This window comes from Bos mutus, chromosome 11, assembly GCF_027580195.1.
Source record: "Bos mutus isolate GX-2022 chromosome 11, NWIPB_WYAK_1.1, whole genome shotgun sequence".
In the NCBI taxonomy this organism is placed as follows: domain Eukaryota; kingdom Metazoa; phylum Chordata; class Mammalia; order Artiodactyla; family Bovidae; genus Bos; species Bos mutus.
Window position 1 is genome coordinate 37,823,633 of NC_091627.1, and position 22,288 is coordinate 37,845,920.

At 51.4% G+C, this 22,288-nt stretch overlaps 1 protein-coding gene across 4 annotated transcripts in view; it reads right to left on the reverse strand.

The window, feature by feature from the left end:
• Nucleotides 1-22,288, reverse strand: part of GALNT14 (polypeptide N-acetylgalactosaminyltransferase 14) — a 216,031-nt gene that overhangs the window by 41,233 nt on the left and 152,510 nt on the right. For all 4 annotated transcript variants that reach the window (XM_070379317.1, XM_005893606.2, XM_070379316.1 and 1 more), the window contains 4 exons: nucleotides 13,382-13,480; nucleotides 4,762-4,829; nucleotides 2,346-2,411; nucleotides 2,098-2,219 (listed from right to left, as the gene is read on the reverse strand). In XM_070379317.1, the coding sequence (XP_070235418.1) occupies nucleotides 2,098-2,219; nucleotides 2,346-2,411; nucleotides 4,762-4,829; nucleotides 13,382-13,480 (355 nt within the window). The remainder of the gene's footprint in view (nucleotides 1-2,097; nucleotides 2,220-2,345; nucleotides 2,412-4,761; nucleotides 4,830-13,381; nucleotides 13,481-22,288) is intronic.

A 22,288-nucleotide genomic window follows, 5' to 3' on the forward strand; every position in this document is an offset into this window, starting at 1 on the left:
ACAGTTCATGGGGTCGCAAAGAGTCGGACATGACTGAGCAGCTAACACTTTCACTTTCACTTGGGATGACAGGAACCTTTTTTCTTCTCATAATGAGCCTCTTTCATTATATCTAAGTTTATACTACTGAGGTGACTCTCTGAAGATGGAGGCTGGTTTATAGAGGAACCAACCCTCTGATTAAAGGGCTGGAAACTTCAGCCCCATCCCCAGCCCTCTCACATTTCTTTCCCCATTGACCTCCCCTCTTTCCACCCCCAAGGAGAGGAGAGACTGAGCTCAACTATGTAAAGAAGTCTCCATAACAACCCTAAACGACATGGTTTGAAGAGCTTCTGGATTGGGGAACTTAAAGCAGGATGTAGATTCCTTTTATGTGGTCCATCCCCAATTCTTCCTCAAAACCCTGCCCAAAACAAGTGTTCAATAAATACCTGTTTGTTAATTTATAGTCAGGAAGCAAGCACATTTTCCTCCTATTCCAAGTCACTTCCCACTGCATCTAGTTTCTTATTATCATTCCAAACACTTACTCTAGGATCACCAGGAGGTGATTGGTGCCCTCTTTGGGTTTGCAATCTGTTAGAAGAAAAAGAGAGCTAAACCCAGAAAAGGAAATTGTGGGGCCAAATGGACAATTCTTTCCGGGAGTGATCCTAGCTGGCCACACAGTCAGAAAAGTCTTCCTGGAGGAGAGGAGACATAGATGAGGCCCTGGAGAGCAAGGGGCGGTGAAGAGGAAGGGAAAAGCAGCCAGGGACAGGAAGGACTTGGTGGGAGATGAAGCACTGGGAATGTCGGGACACAGTCAGCAGGAGAGAACAGCCCAGCTTTGGAAGAGTATTAGACCCGGGAGGCTGGCTGCATTTACAGATGGAGCACAAGGGAGGGAGAGCTTGGAAGGGCCTCCAGTGCCTGGTGAGGCCCCTCAATAGACTGGTCTGCTCATAACCTACCATGTCTCCATCCAGACCTCTTCACCATCACACATGTATATGAGCCCTCCCAACTTTAGGGAAAGTGGCCATGGGATGGGTTGTAACATCCAGGCTCATGCGTGAGAACTCCATACATCCAGCTAGGTTCTCTCATCAGATGAACAAAGTTGGAAAGGATTTCTTAGTATTCTGAGCAGTTCACGTGTCTCAATTCTTCCATTGCCTGACACTGTCATTTTGCAGGTAGGAGTCAAGGAGTCACCTCGAAGAGTGAGAAGGGAAATAACCACAGCACAAAGCACAAAGGAGATGCTGTTGAGGCGACACTGAAGGTCTCAGGGCTGGTGGTACCAGCTAGGGAATATCAGTCCAAGTTATGTCATTGTCCCTGAAGCCGTACCCTCATGTGTGAAAAATATGTTAAAAAATACCTGGCCTCCCACTTCACAGAGCAGCTGCAGAGTCAGTAACTCGGGGGGATAATGAGCAGCATGAATGCCAGTCACAGACACTGGCATCTAAAAATGCAGGGCCTTCTGTAGATAGGGGTGGAGGGTGGATAGATTTCAGGGGATATAAAATATTGATGGGCGAATTAAAAAAATTTTTTTTCACTTTCAAGAGGAATAAGAGACAGAGAGAGGAAGCAGACAGAGTTCTAGAATAACATAAGGGCAGACAGAGGCAAGGAATTCGGGTCTCTTGGCATCCAGCCCCCTGTGTCTTGATCTTTGGCTGAAAGTGACATGGCTGGAGGTACAATGGCGGCCTCGGGAACTGGGTGACGAGGCCCTGTTAATTCTTCTGCCTCATTTTCACAAATGGCACTCATCGGGGCTCCCTTTCCGGAACCTTCTAACATCTGGGAAAAATTGATTCGGGCCGTTCTCTTGCCCAGGAAGCTGTGTGCGTCATGTCCCAGCTGTTGGTGCCCCACCCGCAGGGCTGCTGTAGGTGACACTGTGAGGCAAAGAAGACATCCTGGGCTTTGTTCCACCACTGTCTGCTGCGTGACCCCAGGCAGGCCGCTCTCCCTCAGTCTCTTCATCCATAAAATGCGCACTGCAATCTGCCCCCCGCTCCACTTCCCAAGGGGCTGTGGGTACATATGAAGTGATGAGCTGGAGAAAGTGGGGGACACAGAACACACCTCACTTACCTCTTTGACCCTATGTAGCAGGGGCTGGAGCCAGTCCCTATTCACCTCACAGTGGCTGTCAAGGAAAGTCAGGGTGGTGCCCTGGGCGATGTCAGCACCCCGGATCCGGGACCGCACCAAACCTGCAGGAGGGACAATCGGCCAAAGGAGTGCCCCCACCGCTCCATCATCCAAGGAGACCACGCTGAACACACACCCAAACCTGTCCCCACTCCCTGCCCCAGGCCCACTCAACAGTGCAGACCTACCTTGCCGCTCATTATTGCGTAAGCACTTCACCTTGGGCAGTTTGATGAGCTGTTTGCAGTCCTCGGCTACAAAGACAAGAGGTCACGTGATTGAGTGCCCGGGGCTGGAGGTGAACCAGCAGAGTAGGTGAGGCACCCTGCCTCTCATCCCCACCCCCAACCACACTGCCCTGTCCTGACTCCAGGGTACTGTGGGCTTTGGAAGGTGCTGACTGACCATGGCTAGCCACATACAGTATGGCCTGGTCTCTGCAAGGTGGCTGTAAGGGGGCCTCTGGAGAAGATAGTCACACACTGGCACTTGCGTACTTGCTAGAACACTGCCAGATGGTCACCTGGGGACAGTTCTCCTTTTCTATAGCTTATTTGAAACATGAGGTGGGAGTCTTGTTCACTTTGGTAGGGTTTAGGAAAAAGATGCTGAGAGGCCGGAGAATGGATGAGACAAACTATGGCGTTTCCTTTCAGCTCACGGACTCAATACAGGAGACCCTATTTATCAGGGTATCCCTCCAGTATATCCATCACACAGAGCTGGTTCAACTCTCCACATGGGGGAAATGTGTGGGGCTGAGCAAGAGACCCATCCTAGGTACTCAGCCTGGGTTGTCCTGGCTTGCCTGCCTGCCCCAGCACTCTTCTGGCTCATCAATTCTTGGCTCTGAACTCCATTATCATAAGTTGTGGTTTTGCTTCACTGGTTTTACCAACCTTTAGCTTCTCTGCTCAGTTCTGGACTCTACGGAGTGACCACAAAGACTTACAGGGGCTTCCTCAGAGCCAGGTACTGCTCTAAGCACACAAATGTATCAACACATTTATATCCTCATATAAACCATATATATGTTATTGTTATCTCCATTCTATATGGAAACTGATGCATGTAGAGGCTAATAAGTTGCCCAAGGAACATAGCTAGTAAGTGAGCCAGTGACAGGTCTAGAATTTGAAGCCAGGCAGCTGGCTTCAGAGGTGATGCTCTAACCACTGAAGCTGTTCTGCTTCTAAGTAAATTCAGCAGTGTTCCCAATCTCCAGCCTGAGTACCAGCTACCTCCTGACACGATGAGTGGCTCCCTGCCTCCAACCCCTTCCACACTTGGGAAGGGAGAGCAGATCACTGAGTTTCAGAACTCAAGTCCGATCTGATCACCCTGAATTTGGTACATGACCCACTTGTGCATAACTCCCAAGCTCCTAAGGCTATGTTAGGTGTGTGGGTTTCCAGCCTTCCGACAGTAGACCCCTGTGTGGTACTGGCTCCTATGTCAAACTTTCAGCATCAAGGCTGGTATGGAAAGACTCCACTCCCTTGGGACTCAGAGCTGTCCCCAGAGGCCATCACCTGCTTCCCCTGGTTCACCACTAAGAAGCGGTTCTGCCTGGATGTGGCTGACTGCCTGCAGCAGCACCCAGGCTGTGATGACAGCTCTTGGACAGGAATCAGCACTACCTGATTCCTACACACCTGAGCACTACATACCTGAAGTGTAACAACACTTCTGCAACGATCGTCCCTGTCAAACTGAACACACAGGTATCTGAAAACTCCCGCGTGCCTTTCTCGGGGAAGGTGGACTTGGACTGTGAACCTGGGTGGGACCCAGGTTCTTGGGCAGGATAGCTAGGAGATGGGTAATGACCAGTGGTTGGAAAGTTGGAAGGCAGCTGCTCACTATGTCATGGCCAAGTGATGGGATGTCCCAAAGAGAGAGCCCCCTGTTCCCCAACAAGTCCTGCCATGGGAATGAGAGGAAGAGGGTAGGTGACCTTGGCTCATGCTGGTGGATTATCAGAGCACAGGAGTCGAGATCTCTATTCACGGGTATTGCTTCAGGGCTCGGGGGCTCTTTGAAGGTGCAGTGTCTCTTCAAGTCCAGGAATGCATCAACAGGTTGGGGGCAGTGAGACACACGCATACACATACCAACCCCATTGCATGTGTGTATAAGTCGCTTCAGTCGTGTCTGACTCTTTGCGACCGTATGAACTGTAGCCCACCAAGCTCCTCTGTCCATGGGATTCTCCAGGCAAGAATATTGGAGTGGGTTACTGTATCTTCCTCCAGGGGATCTTCCCAACCCAGGGATCAAACACGCATCTTTTATGTCTCCTGCATTGGCAGGCGGGTTCTTTATCACTAGCGCCACCTGGGAAGCCCACCGACCCCATTAAGAATCTACAATTCAGAATTGGTTAGGTCCTCAAAGACTCGTAGCAGAGGACCTGAGACATTGTTTCCCTAACGTAAGGTTCAGGTACTTCTTGACTCCCAAGGACACTCCATGTCCTCCACACCTACAACAAACCCAGGCTTTCCTCCATCCCCAGGGAACTTGCAGGTTCACCTCTGCCCACGACACAGAGCCTGGGAACAGACGCTTGTGTCCATAGCACAGGACAACCGTGGTACTTACGGTCATTGCTGAAGTCATCCACTAATATGATTTCCTGGATGAGATTCATAGGGGTGCGGTTTAATATGCTGTGAGATGGAAAGAGGAAAGATCACTGTGACTTCTGGAGTCAAATCTACGTATCAACTTGAGCTTTAAGGAGACACCATTGTATCTGAAGAATAAAGACTCTAAGCAACCCAAAAACTTGTCCAGTCACATGCTCACCTTTGAGCCACTGGGATACAACTCTGCGTTGTCTTGGTGAATATCACAGCACCCACCTAGCACCCAGAGCTCCAGAGTCACACTCAACAACCCTCCCTCTCCCCGAAATCCTGAATCACACCAGTGACCCAGAATGTGCTGGTTCTCCTTGAAAATATCACTCAGATCACCTTCACCTCTTATGCCTCCATTCTGGTTCAACCTCTTTTGCCTGGTTTTTTAAACACATATTTAAAAAATTTTTTTATTTATTGGTTTTTGGCTGTGCTGGGTCTCCTTTGCTGCAGGCAGGCATTCTCTAGTTGTGACGATCAGGGGCTACTTTTCCTTGTGGTGCACAAGCTTCACATTATGGTGGCTTCTCTGGGGAACACAAGTTCTCGAGTGCAGCTGGTTCAATAGCTGCAGCGCACGGGCTTAGTTGCTCCATAGCATGTGGGATTCTCCTGGACCAGGGATTCGAACCCGTGTCCCCTGCACTGGCAGCCTGATTCTTAACCACTGGACCACCAGGGAACAGACCACTGCCTGTTTATTTTGCAGTAGCCTGACCTGCTGCCAGGCCATCCTCCTGTGACCTTCAGAGTGAGCTGTCTGAAGCACAGATCTGATCTTCAATCGTGCAACTTCCCTCTCTAACGCAAATAGAGAAGTTGACAAAAAGGCTCCCCACGATCTACACCCCAAACCCTCAGCATGCTCTTCAAGGCCTTTCCCAGGCTGGAGCCAGCCCCCTTTCCAGCCTCCTCACGCCCAGTGCCTTTGTCTGGAGACATCCTGTGTCTTACAACTGAGGCCGGTTCCCCTACTGCTGTCACAGTGTGAGATGCCCCTTGTCTGTTACAAGGACCCATTCAAATGTCACTTCCTCTCTAACAGCTTTCCAATCCACTTAGTGAGAATGAATTGCTTCCTCCTCCGGGATCCCTCAGCCGTTTGTATCTGAAGCTTCCTGCATCTCTCACAGCGGCCTGACTCTGAGGGCTGGTTTCCTGGCCCCTCCAGATGGTCACCTCCCAGGGGCAGTGGCCTCGTCAAGCTACTCTCTGTGTTGCCAGAGTGCAGCTGCACCTTAGCCCATGACCGTTCCCTCCAAGGATGTTTAGTGCACACCTTCTTTGTGCTAGGCACTGCGTACGTGATGCGGATCGAGGGAGACGTGAACCCGGCCCTCAGCAGCTGTGGTCTAGGAGCTACTTACTACAAGCTGTGTGAACTTGGCCAGGTTACTTTCCTGCTCTGTGCAGTAAAGTATTCCCATCCGTGAAACAGGGATAATGAGAGTAGTACCCATCATTCATAGGGCTGTAGGGAGAATTAAAGGGGAACGTTTCTAAAGCCTTCAGCACAGCGTCTGCTGATAACAGTGATAAAAAGCTGTAACAATTATTACTGTTTTCTGGATCAGCGGTGATTTTTGAACTGACTTCATCTCCCTTCCTGAGCTGGGAATCTGTTGCCTCCAGGCAAGACTAGGTTTCCGTGTTTATTCTGAGGCTCAGTCCTGACTGAGATGGCTGCATCCTGCTTCTCTAAACACACCAAACCGTGTGGTTCCTCGGAAACACTCCTGGCCCATGCCACCTGCCACAGGACATCCAGAGCCCCGTGTGTAGTGGGGAGGGGTTCAGATAGGCCTGGCAGAGGTGCTCACCAAGCCCTGTTTCTGGTGAGCCGTCCTTTCAAAGCAAGATGCAGAGACTTCCCAGGAGGAGAACTTCCCCTGGAGCTACCTTTATTTATGAAGCCTTAATTCTCACCATGGCAACTAGAGTGAGGTGGAGAGAGGAACCCCAACCCCAGCCCCTGAGTCCACTGCTGCTGGAAGGTGAACACCCGGAGAGCAGGAGGTGGTGCGAGGGGAACCTCACCACCAAACTCAACAACCAGCCCTCCAATCAGAGGGTAGGGGGAGAGGGAGGCAGAGAGAGAAGGAAAACTTGCTGGAAGAATACCCTCTAATGAGGTTTGATTACGGCTGTAGCTTCTCACGCGATCTGCGTCCCCCTCCCCCTGAATCCCTGCCCGCTCTTTGAAATTCAAGAGTTCTCTTCTGTGAACATCAAAAGGTAAATCGCGTGCAGCTCTGCGCTGGTTGAACTGATAGATGATTAGCGAATAAAAAATGTCCAGAGTGTAAAAAAGGAAGAAAAAAAAAAAAAACGAAATTGTCAGCAGTAAGTGCTAATTAGACTATTTCCTGGTAACACCTGGCTGGTTTTTGCTCCTCTAAACAGAGCAATTGGAGTGATGGGGTGGGGGGGCGGTGCCGAAAAAGTGGCTCGGGGCTGGGAGGAACTGAGATGGGCAGGGGCTTTGGGCACCTGGGGTGGCTGGAGAAGGAGAAAGGTCAAGTCCAGCCCCGGGGACCTGGCTCAGGTCCCCAGATGGTCCCCCTGGGTCCTCTCTTCTGTACACCCTACCCTCATCCCTGCCACACAGACCCTGGGGGTTTGCACCTCCCTCTTTCCTTTGGTCTTACCAGTTCTCTGTCAGGACACCTCATCAGCCCCTCTGCAGCCAAGCCAGTCCTCCTTTCTCTCCATGGCTCCGTTTTTCCCTTACTTCAACCCCACTGTGGCTGTTCTGTGCCCCTTCCTTTCACAGTCTCACAGGGAAGTGGGTGCTCGTCTCACAGGCACATCTCAGTCACTGGAGCCTGGGAATTATCCAGGAAATGGGTTTCCTATCCACAGCTCACTCTCTGCCAGAAGGTAGCTGCCCGCAGGGTCTACACTTTCTGCCCACTGCACCCTAACCACAGCTCCCCCCGCCCCCCGCTCCAGCCCCCCCGAGAGGAGGCTGGTTACGGCAGCGTGGGAGGCCACGCGGCCTCCACCATCTACCAGTGTGCGATCCTGAGCGGGACGCCGGGCAGCTCCCAGCTTTCATTTCCATCTGTAATTACATTTTCCTTGTAAAGGCAGGCGATATTAATACTTGACCTACTTCACAGGCTTTTGTGTGTATGAAATGAGGAAATGTATTTGAAATTGCTTTCTGAACTGCACGGGGCTCTATGCAGGCAGCATTTATCAGACGCTCCATAAATGCCAGCTGAATGAAGACCTGAGGCTGGTTGACAGTTGAGTTTAGTCATTCTGGAGTCAGGCCATCTTGGGTTCAAGTGCTGTGTCTGGGTTCAAGTGCTGTGTCTGTGTATCTGCCATTCACTAGCTGGAGACCTTCAGGAAGTACGGAACCACCAGCACAACCGCCTCAGCCGCAGGAAACACAGGAAACGAGCTTAGCACCCTGCTTGGCACGTAGCAGCCGCTCTTGGAATCTGGGGCTTGATAATTGTGACGATACTGTCTCCCTGGTGGCTCAGATGGTAAAGAATCTGCCTGCAGTGCAGGAGATCCAAGCCCAATCCCTGGGTCAGGAAGATCCCCTGGAGTAGGAAATAGTAACCACCCCAGTATTCTTGCCTGGAGAATCCCAATGGACAGAGGAGCCTGGCAGGCTACAGTTCATGGGGTTGCAAAGAGTCAGACACAATTGAGCGACCAAAACTTCATACTTCACACTTCACTTCTGGTTCTCAACGTGTGATCCTGGAGCTAGCACAGACTCATTGTCACCTGGGGACTTGTTAGAAACACAAATTCTTGGGCCCTACTCTAGATGTATTCAGTTGGAATATCTGGGGATGGGGCCCAGGAAACTGTGTTTTGACAAGCCCTCCAATTCTGATGTCCACTCAAGCTTGGGAGCCATGGCATTAGAACCCTACTGTCTTCCTGGGCTGGAGGTGCCTCATGGCACGTGCTGTCGCCCGTCCAGGCTCACTCTGTGCCAGGCATTGTTCCAAGGCCTTTAACCACCTGAACTCCTTCACTCCTTGCCACAATCATCTGAAGCTGTTATTAACAGTATTCCTGTTATGCAGAAAAGGAAACTGAGGCAGAGAGGTGAAGAGGTGCCCAGATGTCACACAGCTGGTAAGGACAGAGTGGGAATATCTATTTGGCCCCAGCATCCAATTTCTTCACCGCTTTAATCTGAGAGATTGCTCCTCTAAATCTAGATTATTACGAAAAGCCACAGCGAGGAGAATCAAGATATAAACTGGCCATGCTCCAGAGCCCCCATGGGAGGCAGGGGGCAGGAGGATGCCCCAAAAGGAAAGAGGAGGCCCTAAGTCTCATAAATATACAAGGACTCGTGGCAGCAGCAGTGAAGAGAAACTGGTGTTCAGGGCTTTTCTCTGTCCTTAAGTGAGAAAAGTGCCCTAACTCATCAAGACCACGACTCTCTCCCTCCCCCTATCGCCCACCCCATTGTGCCTCTGCCTGGCTCTGGGTGCCCTCATGTGCACCTTCCCAGCCCCCTCCCCTGGCTAATGCAGGAACTTGGGCAGGGATGGGCAGAGGGACCAAGGCCTGGCCAGGTGCTGGGTGGGAGGAACCAGAGGGCAGCTCAGTCCTCCCCACCCAGTTCCTCAAGCATCTTTCCCTTGCCAGAGCCTGGCAGCAAAGCCATCTAAATTCTAGAGAACTAAAGATGAAAAACGGGCTTCCCTGGTGGCTCAGATGGTAAAGAATCTGCCTGCAATGCGGGAGACCCAGGTTTGATCCCTGGAATTGGGAAGATCTCCTGGAGAAGGGAATGCCTACCTACACCAGTGTTCTTGCCTGGAGAATTCCAGGGACAGAGGAACCTGGTGGGCTATAGTCCATGGGGTCACATGACTGAACAACTTACTCACTCGAAGATGAAAAACACCTTAGAAAAGATCCTTCCATCAATGACAAAAGTGAGACAGGAAGTGCTCTTCATTCAATTCCCTCCCAGTGGCTAGTGATTTATTTGTGTGACAGAACAGGGGATACAAGGGAAGTACGGATTCCCAAGGCAAGTGACACCTGGCTGTGGAAGTTGCCAGAAGTAATCATCCTCGCCTCCACCCCTAAAAGTCACTTCCACTCTGCCCACTGATGATGTTAAGACCATCTGTTCACACCTGGCTCTTGGGCCCCCATTCTGCAGTTTTCATGGACCACAGGGTCTGAGGCGGGAGGCTGGCTCACACTGAAGTTCCAGAGAGGCAGAAAAGAGGTCCTGGGTTCGGCCAGCAAGGCACCCAGTAGAGTGTGGTGTAGCATCTGGCACTTCATGGGGCCTTCTGAAAAGTATGCCCTCCCCCTCCAGAGTGCAGGGCACCAGGGCCTCTGGGGAGGCCCTCCTTCAGGCTGGTGGACAGAGACACTGGGGCAGACCCCTACTGCCCCGGATTCCCCCCAGGAAACCAGAAACCTGAGTCCTGGCTCTTGCACTTCCCAGCTCTGGGGCCTTGGCCTCCATTCACTATGCGCACCCTGACTTCACAGACTCTGATGGGGCTCCAAATGAAGTGAGAGATGGAAGGTGTTCTGTGGACCATAAAACTCAGCATTAATATTAACATATTAATATTATTATCATAAAGTATCATTATTACTATTATAAACTGCTGGAGGAACAGCAGGAAGAAAAAGAGAAATACGTCTTAGAGCTGAAAGGGATGAGTCTGGGGGCAGTACCTGAAGTGCCCCCGGGAACATAAACACAGTGTAAGGAAACATGGGGGGTCGGGGTCCTCACATTATAACAGCCCCTAAATGTCCAAGGATAATGTCTTCTTGTGGTAAATGTGACAGAACTTGAAACATGAATGGTATTTTTATCATCATCAATACCAAGGTGGCTAACAACATGCCCAAGGTCACAAAGCTAGGAAATGGTAGGGTGGGGACTGGACACAGGTCTTCAGATCCCAGGTGGGGTGCCCCTTTAAAAGTGCTTCAGAGCCATACAGACCCAGGAATGGCTGCTCTAGGCCAGCACAGTTCTCAGTTTTTTACCCCAATTAATCAGGGCAGCTCTAAGCTGAAGGACTGATCCGGATGCCACAGGGAGGGTAGGTAAGACATGAATAGGATACAGGCCTTCACCAACAGTTCACTGATTATGTCTGGGAAAATGCATTAAGTGCAAGAGTTGAGATATGCAGAGAAGGAGCCCAGAAGAGATCCCTGAAGGAGTGTGAGTGTGTGCGTGTGTGTGTGTTTATGTGTGTGTGTACTGAGCGGGATGGAGGTGTGTGGCCAGCCTGGAAGGTAGGAAGCCTCTCTCGGATGCTCTGGTGTCCTCATGGAAACATCCGGCAGACATGCCCAGATGCGGCCTTGCATGGCAGGGCAGGCTTTGGTCTGGCACTGTCGAATCACTTTCCTCTGCTCCCCATAGACCTGCTTTGTCTGCAAGGTTCAGAAACTCCATTCTCCCTTCAGCAGAAGCTGCTGCTAAGTCTCTTCAGTCGTGTCTGACTCTGTGCGACCTCACAGATGGCAGCCCACCAGGCTCCATCGTCCCTGTGATTCTCCAGGCAAGAACACTGGAGTGGGTTGCCATTTCCTTCTCCAATGCATGAAAGTGAAAAGTGAGAGTGATGTTGCTCAGTTGTGTCCAACTCTTAGCGACCCCATGGACTGCAGCCTACCAGGCTCTTCCATCCATGTGATTTCCAGGCAAGAGTACTGGAGTGGGGTGCTATTGCCTTCTCCCTTCAGCAGAAGAAACCTAGGTAAATCATCAGTTGAACCACCGCTGAGCCCTGTGCCCCCACACAACTGCACCAGCTCACATATCACAAAGGCAGTTTATTAATCTACGTCCAGACTCACGGTGACACCTGACAGTGACTTGGGACATTTTCTTGTCAAGAGCTGAAGCCTTGCTGGGAAATCAAATTCGAATCAGGCAGTGGCTTGTGGGGTGAATGCAGAAACCAGGGCAGATGGGACAAACAGCTGGCAGGAGGAACCGGTCAGTCTGAGGCCAAGGATAGCTGGGCACGGACAGCTGCCCCCAGAGAAGTGGGAAGCGCCAAGTTGAAGACAGCGCATTTGGGCTGTGCCCTCTTCAGTTTTCAAGGGACACTGTGACCCTACATAGTGGACATGCATCATGAGTGACAGGTAGCGCTGAAGACACTGCCCACCATCAGAGTCTGCCTATTACCGACACCCTCCCAACACCTGGACCGCCCCACCTACCCACCGCCATGCCCATACGGGAAGGAGAGCGGAAGGTGTGGCTTGGTGATGGAAATGGCAAGAGGTTTGGCTGTGCTTGATGGTACTCTTGGCCCACATTTAATCTCACCTCCTTCTCTCTGGGATCAGCTGACCATGTGATGGGCTAGCAGATCAGGACGGGCTGTAAGGGGCTGTGTCCCAGGGACGTGGGGCAGTTTACCCCAAGGCCAGCCCCTTGCTCTGCTGGAAGTGTGACTGGGGGCATCCCGATGCCAACTCCTCCCCCAGAGAAGCTGAACGCCACCTCTGGGACTAGCCTTGCCCTGTCAAGCTGCTGAGAACTCTGAGGTCAGAGTGCAAGGGTCGAAACTCTGCCTCACCGTTGTCAGCTGAGCAACAGTAGGCCTTAATTTAGTATCTCTGATCTCAGTTTCCTCCACTGTGAAGCGGGCACAGCAGTGGCCAGTCCCTGAGAGCATGAGCTCAGGCGTGTCTGCCCTCCAGGGGACTCAGTGACAGTGGCGCCACCTAAGGGGCCAGTGATGCTGAGGACCTGAGTGAGGGGGCGGCCCAGGTGATGCTGGAGGGAGGGCGGCCATAGGAGGGGCTCCAGAGGAGAGGACGGGGTGCGGCGTGGGGAAGGGGAGCCAACACAACCCGGGTCTTCTGAGAGGCGGGGAAGCAAGGCTTTCCTGGCCAAGTCTCCAGGGCCCCGACTGTGTTCTAAGGGGAGTTCTGCTGAGGGTGGGTGGTGCATAATGAAAATCCACGCAGGCCACACACAGCGAGAAAACACTGATCCGAGTGAGGGCCTGGCTCTGACTAGGAGCCAAGGGTGGACAGAGAGGCCTGAGGGGGCCTGGGGCTGGAATACAAGGTGACCGGCAAGAAAGTGGACATCAGCTGTTCCCTTCGGGCTGATCTGACCTGCACCACGGTCCCTGGTGGGGGTGCAGGAGGCAGTGGAGGGGCAGGGGCTGGGATGGGCACACCTGGCAGACCAGAGTTCTAACCCCAGCTGAATGCTGGGGGTGGGGGATGTGCACAGCCTCTCGGGGCCCCAGCTCCCTCGTTGGCTGTGAAAATGTGAACTCTTGTCCTAGAGGCAGCCTGTGCGGTGGTTAAGGGCGAGTGCCTTGGGGTCAAGTCCTCTGTGACTCTCAGTGACCTTCCATAAGTAGCCTAATGCCTCGGCCTCCGTCTTTCCTCCCATACAGCAGGATAAAGGCCACCCCCATAGGCATGTGAGGAGTGACTGCCCTAGTGGACGCACATGGAGTGCGCTGAGCAGCGCCTGGCGGGTGCTTAGAAACACTTGAAGCAGTCCCCAGTAAGCAGACACAGCCTCACCGAGGGCCAGCCCGGAGGCTGACAGACAGGAAAGCTCTTACCTGCGGATGGTTCTGAGCAGAGTGGAGCGGGCCTCGTTGTGGAAGGCGATGATGATGCTGGTGGGAGGGAGGTCTGCGCAGTACACCAGCAGGGTGCATCTGGAGAAGGAAAGACAGCCGGACAGGAAGGACTTTAGAGACAGAGCAGACATAAAGGGCTGGAACCGTGGGCATCGCTGGAGTGGATGATGCCTGGTGTCTCGTGGGGCCACAGCTGCACAGCACCATGTAAGACCCCAGAGCCTCACCTGGTCCTATAGCATGGAAAGGAAGCTCTGAGAATGATTACAGCGGGATCTCCTACCAACCTCGGGAAACGGGCTTAGAGTCAAATTAAGTGGATATACAAGCCATTTTGGGGCTTCCCTGGTGGCTCAGATGGTAAAGAATCTGCCTGCAATGCAGGAAATCTGGGTTTGATCCTTGAGCTGGGAAGATCCGCTACCCACTCCAGTATTCTTGCCTGAAGAATTCCAGGGACGAGGAGGCTGGCGGGCTATATTCAATGGGAACGCAAAGAGTCAGAGACGACTGAGCGACTAACACACAGACCCTAAAGAAGGCTGAGTGCCGAAGAATGGATGCTTTCCAACTGTGGTGCTGGAGAAGACTCTTGAGAGTTCCCTTGGACAGCAAGGAGATCAAACCAGTCAATCCTAAAGGAAAAGAGTCCTGAATATTCATTGGGAGGACTGATGCTGAAGCTGAAGTTCCAATACTTTGGCCACCTGATGCAAATAGCTGACTCAGTGGAAAAAACCCTGATGTGGGGAAAGATGGAGGGCAGGAGGAGAAGGGGGTGACAGAGGATGAGATGGTTGGATGGCCGACTCAATGGACATGAGTTTGAGCAAACTCCAGGAGATACTGAAGGACAGGGAAGTCTGGCATGCTGCAGCCCATGGGGTCGCAAACAGTCAGACACGGCTGAGCAACTGGACAACAACCACAGAACATCAGTGCAGGACTTCCCGCATCCCTGAGGCATTGCACAGTGGCTTCTGGCAGCCGCAAAAGCCCACGCTCAAACTCAGGCTCCGCAGCCCAGTCTATGCCGATCTCGGCCTGCCGAGATCTCACCATGTTCTGGGCAAGCAGCTCCAGCCCACCACACCGTGCTGATTCCCGACCTCCTGCTGCCCCAATACCTACACCAAAATCTGGCATGTTTAAAGAGGCTGAGCCCTAAAACTTGGCATATGCAATAAACCTGTGTCTTGAAAAGACATTCATTTCCCCGTGTCCAGGATCGTTCTGTATGACAATTACATCTAGGGTAATTTGAACTTAATACCTCACTGCAAGTGAAAATTGTAGCCCGCAGCCTGAAAATTACAATAATAATGGAAATAAACCCACCTAGTGAGTCTGGTGCCACCAGGGGCAATCCCTGGGCAATGCCGCCTCTCTTTTCTCACTGTTCCAGGGGTAGTAAATGAGGATGTAAATAAGAGATGTTCGGTGAGCCAAACATGTCCTCTGCCTGTTTTTCCATTTCTTTCCAAGTGTGGGGCTTTTGGGGTCCAGAGACCCAAGGATGGACTTCAAGGGGACTGTGAGCCCTCTGAAATCATCTGCAAACTTGTATATGAATATGTGTTTGTTTTTTCCCTGGGAAGATGGTTCATAGCATTCAGCAGATTCTCAAAGAAGCCTGTGGACTGAAACACTTAAGAACCTCAATCCTAGGCCAATGGGCCTGACACCCCTTTGGCCTCCCTGGTAATTCTGAACACTTTTTCCTGTAAGGGCAAACCCTGAACACAGAGGATCTAAGCAAGCCTGGATGGGCCCCTTTTCCTGCCTTGGAGGCATCCAGCTGAGACACAGTGTGGCCCCACAGGTGCTGGGGGAGCAGAGGGAGGCAGGCCCCTGAATGGGGAGTAAAGAAGGCTTCATGGAGGAGGAGGTGCTGGGTCTCAGGGTGATGTAGGGATGGATGCAGAGATATGGGGTACAGCCTCCCCATCACAGCACAGTTTTTGGACCTGAATGCCAGATGCCCAGGGAAGCAGCTCACAGAATACTGACCCCGGGGGGCCTGGATACCACTGAGCAGCTCTGTGAGATGGTGGGTCAACCACTCGCCTCTCCAGGCTGCTGTCTGCTCATCTGTAAAACAGGGCTTGGGCCCACGGCTCTCCTGCTCAAGTTTCTCCAAGCATCAGTAATCAGAAGCTTTGATTGTAGCTGACATTCAATAAGTGTGGTTGATTCGAACAAAATGCTGCAAAAACCATTCGGCAGCTGAGGCTCCACTGTGTAGCTGGACATTCACATTTATTAATACTTTTCTAAGACTCATCTGGAACGTGGAGATAAATTTTCAGTTGTAGATTCCCCCCCTAGATTGTGACAATGTTAGGTGCTTAGCTCGACAAATAATAACTATCATGATGTTGAACATCACACTGAAGCCTGCAGTCTCCTCCTCCCATCAGGTGGAGCCAAGTCTTCCATGGGCTGGAAAGGCACCTTCGGTGAGTGGCTCTGCCCTGTCCCGCCATGGGTGAGGGGCACTGGGAGGCAAGAGGGGCAGAAGAGAGCAAAGAACATAGCATCCATGTTAGAGAAAGAAACCTGGGCTGTGACACTGATGCAAATCCTGGATTTGCTGAAAAACTGGCTGTGTGCCCTTGGACATGTCCTTTCTCTTCTCTGACCTTCAATGTTATCACCTGGGAGAAGAGGTGAAGACTGCAGAGAATGTAGGCAAAACGTGGTATTTCACAGCTGCTGAATAAATGGTGGTGAGAATTATAACTTTTGACTACACAGTGGCTGAACTGTCCCTCCAGGCTACGTTCAACACTTATGGACTAGAACTGCTAACTCAAGAGTTCAGGAAAGGAAGGGACTTGGAGACAACCCAGTCCAGCCTCCTAAGCTGGGCTGAACTTGGTGGCGTAACAGGCCTCCGTGGGCACCTGTGCTGCTGTGCTCCCGGGCCTCAGCCCCCTCCAGCCTCCTGCGCCTCCAGGATAAAGGACACAGGCTCTTCCTGGAGGCAGGGCAGGAGCCCCATGCATGCCTCCTGCGTGCACAGGCCCAGGGAAGGTGAGCTCTAGGAGGGAGGTGCCTTACAGCTCCTGGCACAGGGTAGTATCTTCCTCCCATCCCTGCTCACAGCTTAAGTGCCTGGACTCACCCTTTGTCTCCTCTGACCCTCACCACAGCCTCTGAGAACCTCCACTCCACAGAGGACAACTGAGGCTTGGGATCTTGCTCAAAGTCCCGCGTCTGGTGAGTGGCCGAGATGGGCTGCGTCCAGGTTCCAAGACTTCTAACGTGATATGTGTCCCTAGAATCCCTCTGTGACCTCACCCAGGTAAAGGCGCAGGAGCCTGAGGAGCTGATGCTGGGCAGGGCCCCCCTTCCCAAGCCCTGTGCACAAGCCACCTGCCTGCCCTCCAAGGTCCAGGGGGAGCTGCAGAACCACTTAGGGATGAGCCCCGGGCACTGGCAGCAACAAGGCCGAGGTGCCTGGAAAAGTCCTTAAAACTGGTTGTCGTAAGGACAGTCAGATGGTGCCTGGGCTTTCTGTGAGAGGATCTAAAAGATTAATCAAACAGCTAGATCTATTAGGGGCACCAGGGGAATGGAGACAGCTGCCAACACTGAGATCTGGCGCCGACAGACGGATGAGAAAGCATGTTTATAATTTATTAAAGATTCAGGGGTTTTACTGGAGAGAAGAGCTGTGAGCAGCAAAGACTGGGGGTGGGGTGGAATCGGGAGAGGAAGGGCGGGACCACCGCTGTGTGTGCAGACAGATGCCAGCCCGGAGCTGCCGTCCTGACTGCCACAGCAGCTCCTGAATAATGCACGCTCCTCTGAGCTGATTTTCCACGGGTAGTTTCGTTTTTTGTTGTTTTTTTTTTACAGAGTCAACTGACTTCATTTCTGCAAGTTCAGGTGGGTCTCCCAGTGCATCCTAACCATCCATTTCTTGAGTGTTCACCATCAGTTATCCACTGAGGATGCTTCTAGAGAGGTGCTCTGAGATGCTAACCCCCGAGCACGGGGTCAGAGCTCCTTCTTCCATCTCTTTCCACCTCTCCACCAGCCAATCACTGCTCTGCTGCCTACCCTGCCTCGTCTCTGCACCTGAATAGGTGCCAAAGCGGGGATGTTAGAAACATACCAAGCGAGGATGGCTGTCAGTTAACCCAGAAATGTAATGTGTGCACATGCCTTTTATTTTATTGCACAAGCTCATTAAACTGACAGTCACCCATAAACAGTGTTCTGATGATCTTCATCCCCATTTTATCATCAGGCAGGAGGGCTCCTGCCGGGCCTGCCCACAATGTGCCTGCTGGGGCTACGACCGTGGTCCTCTGCTTCTTGGACACACGCTCTTCCCCTGTAGGATGCCACCCTTATGGAAGAAAAGAAGTGGTCATCAATTATAAACACTCAGGATTTTATTCTCGAGGGTAAAAGCAGGAGGGACTGACGGAGAGGCAGACTCAGTAACTCTGAAGCAGAGAGGACAGCGTAATTACTGTTACTAATATGTCCAGAACTGACAATCCTCTGTATCCAGAAGGCAAAATCTTGAAGGGAGGCTCTAGTGTCCCAGAGGGGAGGCTGAGATCAGTTAGAGAAAGGGGAAAGGTCACGCAAAGATGCAGTGTGACACAGTGGAAATCAAACAGGCCTGGGGTGGGACACACTGGGCCAAGCCCTCATCACTTGGGAGCTGGAAAGCAACTGCTGTGATGAAATGATCCGCTTCAGGGAAGGTTTTTAAATGACCATTTAGTGATCCCTGCTCAGGCGCTGTCCTGAGCACCTGCATATTTAATGCTCACAACAGCCCTACAAGTGTAGGGGTGGAGGGTGGAGAGGCACTGTATGGATTTGCTCAGGAGACTGAGACGCAGAGAGATCAGGTAACTCACTGCAGCTAGTGAGCCCGGGCCTGCCACACATCCATGTCGCCAAGCCACCACCTCTCCGTGCCGCTGGCCGCCAGCTGTCCCTACAGTGTACTCTGTGCCCTGCAGACTGTGTGGATCGCTGGGCTCACACGCCATCACCACCCCAAGTCGCACTTTCTACCGAGCTCTAGAACCCCACAGGGAGGGCCAGGTTGCCTGCCATTTCTGGGTAGCCACAGGAAGACTGGGATGCTGCCAACTGAGCTGCCACAGGAACATCCTGACAGAGGCTCCCTAACACCCAGATGGAGCCTGAAAAGGCAGGGGCAGGGTGACTTCAACGAGGCCCTGGGAGGCATGTGAACCTGTTTTTAAACAGAAAGCTATGGTTTGTCCCTCCAGTTTCCGAAGGTCCAGCACTCACTCCACAGACCAGATCAGGCATATAAAACAACTGGGTTCTCATCTCCACATGGGCCACTTGCCTGAACTCTAAGGTCACAAAGGCCAAGGGAACCAGGCATAAGATGGAAAGCAGGGGTGGGGGTAGTTTCCGGCAGAACACGGTACCCAAGGGAGTAATGATCTAGATTCCCATGCAGCTGGTTGGGGCACAGCCTTCCCTTGCTCCCCACTTTCATCTCCGTCCCCCGTGTCCTCCACACGAGCCCAGAAGAGGCCCCACGGGGACCACATCTCCTCCCCATTCCCCTGCCTCCAACACTTCCCCAAAACTGATGTGTGTGACAAAGCAAGGACAAAAGAGGAAGAGCTTTTGGTCCAATGACTCTTCCAGAATGTCAGCTTCCTCTGCACCGAGACCAAGAACACCTACTCCATCCCCAGCTCAGTTCTATGCAAGAAAGTCCACTCTCAGCTAGGAGGAAAAGGAAGAGGACCTAAACCTATGAAACGCCAAATCTGTGACTGGCCTCTAGGTTCCAACTTGACTCTTTGGAAGAGAAAAACACAAGCAGTCTAAAAAGTACGACTGCTGTAAAACCAGAAATTCCTTTTAATCTCATTTCATGGGCAACACTGATACACTGTAAGGCATGAAATTTTTATTTCATGTCAGTTTCACTGGGATTTCACATGCAGATTAATTTGTTCATCCACATAAACATATACTGCTCTGACTCCTTGCCTCCACAGCCACTCTCACTTAGTGTTATAGAAATCCCGCATCTCATGAAAGACACTTAAGATAACAGTGAGATCTGCAATTCCCTGACCCTGCCATATTTTGAATTGCTGAGCACATAATTAAATTCTAGTGTCCTAGGAGGAGAAGGCAATGGCACCCCACTCCAGTACTCTTGCCTGGAAAATCCCATGGACAGAGGAGCCTGGTAGGCTGCAGTCCATGGGGTTGCTGAGGGTCGGACACGACTGAGCGACTTCACTTTCACTTTTCACTCTCATGCATTGGAGAAGGAAATGGCAACCCACTCCAGTGTTCTTGCCTGGAGAATCCCAGGGACGGGGGAGCCTGGTGGGCTGCCATCTAAGGGATCACACAGAGTCGGACACAACTGAAGCGACTTAGCAGCAGCAGCGGCAGCAGTGTCCTGGGAAGGAGGTAAATGGGCATTTGTGGACGGAACCTCGTGTCTTGTTTCTAAGGGACAGACTACAATTAAAGTGATGGGATGTCACTTTTGTGATCAGGTCACAAAAGACGGTGACTTTCCTCTTTTGGGCTAGTATGCTTTGCTGAAGCACGCTGTCATGATGGGGAGCCTCACATGGCAAGGAACTGAGAGTGGGCTTCTGGTCCATAGCCTGTGATGGAACGAATTCTGCCAACAACCATGTCAGTGAACTTGGAAGAGGGCCCCCAACCCGAAACGTGCCCCAAGATGTGCTTTGAGATACCTGCAGCCCCAGATAACACCTTGAACACTGCCTGTGAATCACCCACCTAGGCCATGCCTGAATTCCTGAGCCACAGAAATTCTGAAATGATAAGCATTATTATTATTTTTTTGGCTGCACCTTATTATTTTTTTGGCGGCATGTGGGATCTTAGTTCCCTGACCAGGAATTGAACCCACGAACCCTGCAGTGGAAGTGCAGAGTCTTAACCACTGGACCACCAGGGAAATCCCAATAAACATTATTTTAAGGCACTAAATTTTGTGGTAATTTGTTATGTAGCAACAGACAATGAATATGGGTACCCTTAGCTCCTGAAAAACCAACTTCACCAGGGTTTCTCACTCCCTGCGGAGTCAAAGGTAAATCTCCTGGGGCACTTAGTGGAAGAGCTATGCAAAGGCATCACAATTCTCCCAGCATGGAACTCCAGAACCTCCACTGGACCCTCTGTTCATGCTCTGCTGGCATCAAGATGTTGTCAGGTATGGATTCCTAGGGCCCCAGTATAGAGAGGGAAGTTCTTAAGGGGTACCTGCAGGGGCTGTTCCAATATTCATAGTTCAGCTCTTTTGCTGTTGTTCAGTCGCTCAGTCGTGTCTGCGACCCCATGCACTGAAGCACACCAGGCTTCCCTGTCCTTTACCATCTCCTGGAGCTTGCTCAAACTGATGTCCATTGAGTCAGTGATGCCATCCAACCATCTCATCCTCTGTCGTCCCCTTTTCCTCCCGCCTTCAATATTTCCCAGCATCAGAGTCTTTTCTAATGAGTTGGCTCTTGGCATCAGTTGGCCAATGTATTGCAGCTTCAGCATCAGTCCTCCCAATGAATATTCAGGATTGATTTCCTTTAGGATTGACTGGTTTGATCTCCTTGCAGACCAAAGGACTCTCAAGAGTCTTCTCCAGCACCACAATTCAAAAGCATTGATTCTTCAGTGCTCAGCTTTCTTTGTGGTCCAACTCTCACATCCATACATGGCTATTGGAAAAAATATAGCTTTGACTATATAGACCTTTGTCAGCAAAGTAATGTCTCTGCTTTTAAATATACTCTCTAGGTTTGTCATAGCGTTTCTTCCAAGGAGCAAGCATCTTTTAATTTCATGGCTGCAGTCTAATTTCAGGTCTTGAGGACTTCTTAATATGAATCACAATCCATGGAAAAACTGTTGCAGTGTCTCTCTTCTTACTTGTCCATAACTAGTAAGTACCCTTCCATGCACAGAGGTTAATGCATTTCCTACAATGATGTCAGAGGGCTTTAAGGTGTGATTCACTTGCAGAAGTTCAGTTAAGAAAGATTGACCTAGATGGCATCACAGACATCCCTCCATTCCATGAACACAAGGCCATTTGGCAGAGTTGTTCTCAGGGTGGGCCTATTTAGACCAATAAAAACATTTCCTTGTACCAACCATCGCCTTGTTCTTGGTTGAATCTATCTGTCAGGCCAGTTCGAGGTCTGCAGTTCAATTCCTGCTCCTCAGAGGACCCTCTAGATTTCTTAGCCACCTACTTCCATTAGCATCAGGTGTATAAGAAAAATCTACATCTTGACAATTCTAGAGCACTTCCACTGTCATTATTAACTGCAGGCTGTAGATCAGAATGGTGATCTCCTAAGTCAATTCTGCATTTTCCTGGTGATGTACTATAAGAATGCCCCAAAGGGTCTTTGCTGACAAACTGGGAAGCTAACTGGCGCAGGGAGTCACCAGGATGTAAAGGGCCACGTTGTCTGGAGGCCCCCAAAGGCTCAGTCTCTGCCTCTATTTTGCAGCCCAGAGTAGATGTAAGATCTTTCCCTCTTTGGCTCCATATAAACTCCGGGACTGCTGCCGTACTGGATGGGAAAGGACCACAGAGCTCCTCTGGTGATCAGTTCCTACACTGTGAGCTGTTGGACTGTATTTCCAAGAGAAGTCTGTGCATGCTCTGTGAATAAAGTCTATAAGAGTTGGGACTTCTCTGGTGGTCCAGTGGTTAAGAATCTGTCTTCCACTCAAGGGATGTAGGTTCTATCCCTGGTCAGGGAACCAAGATCCCACATGTCTTTGGGCAGCTAAGCCCGTAAGCCACAACTACTGAACCTGTGCACTCTGGAGCCCACACTCCGCAAATAAAACCTGACACAGCCA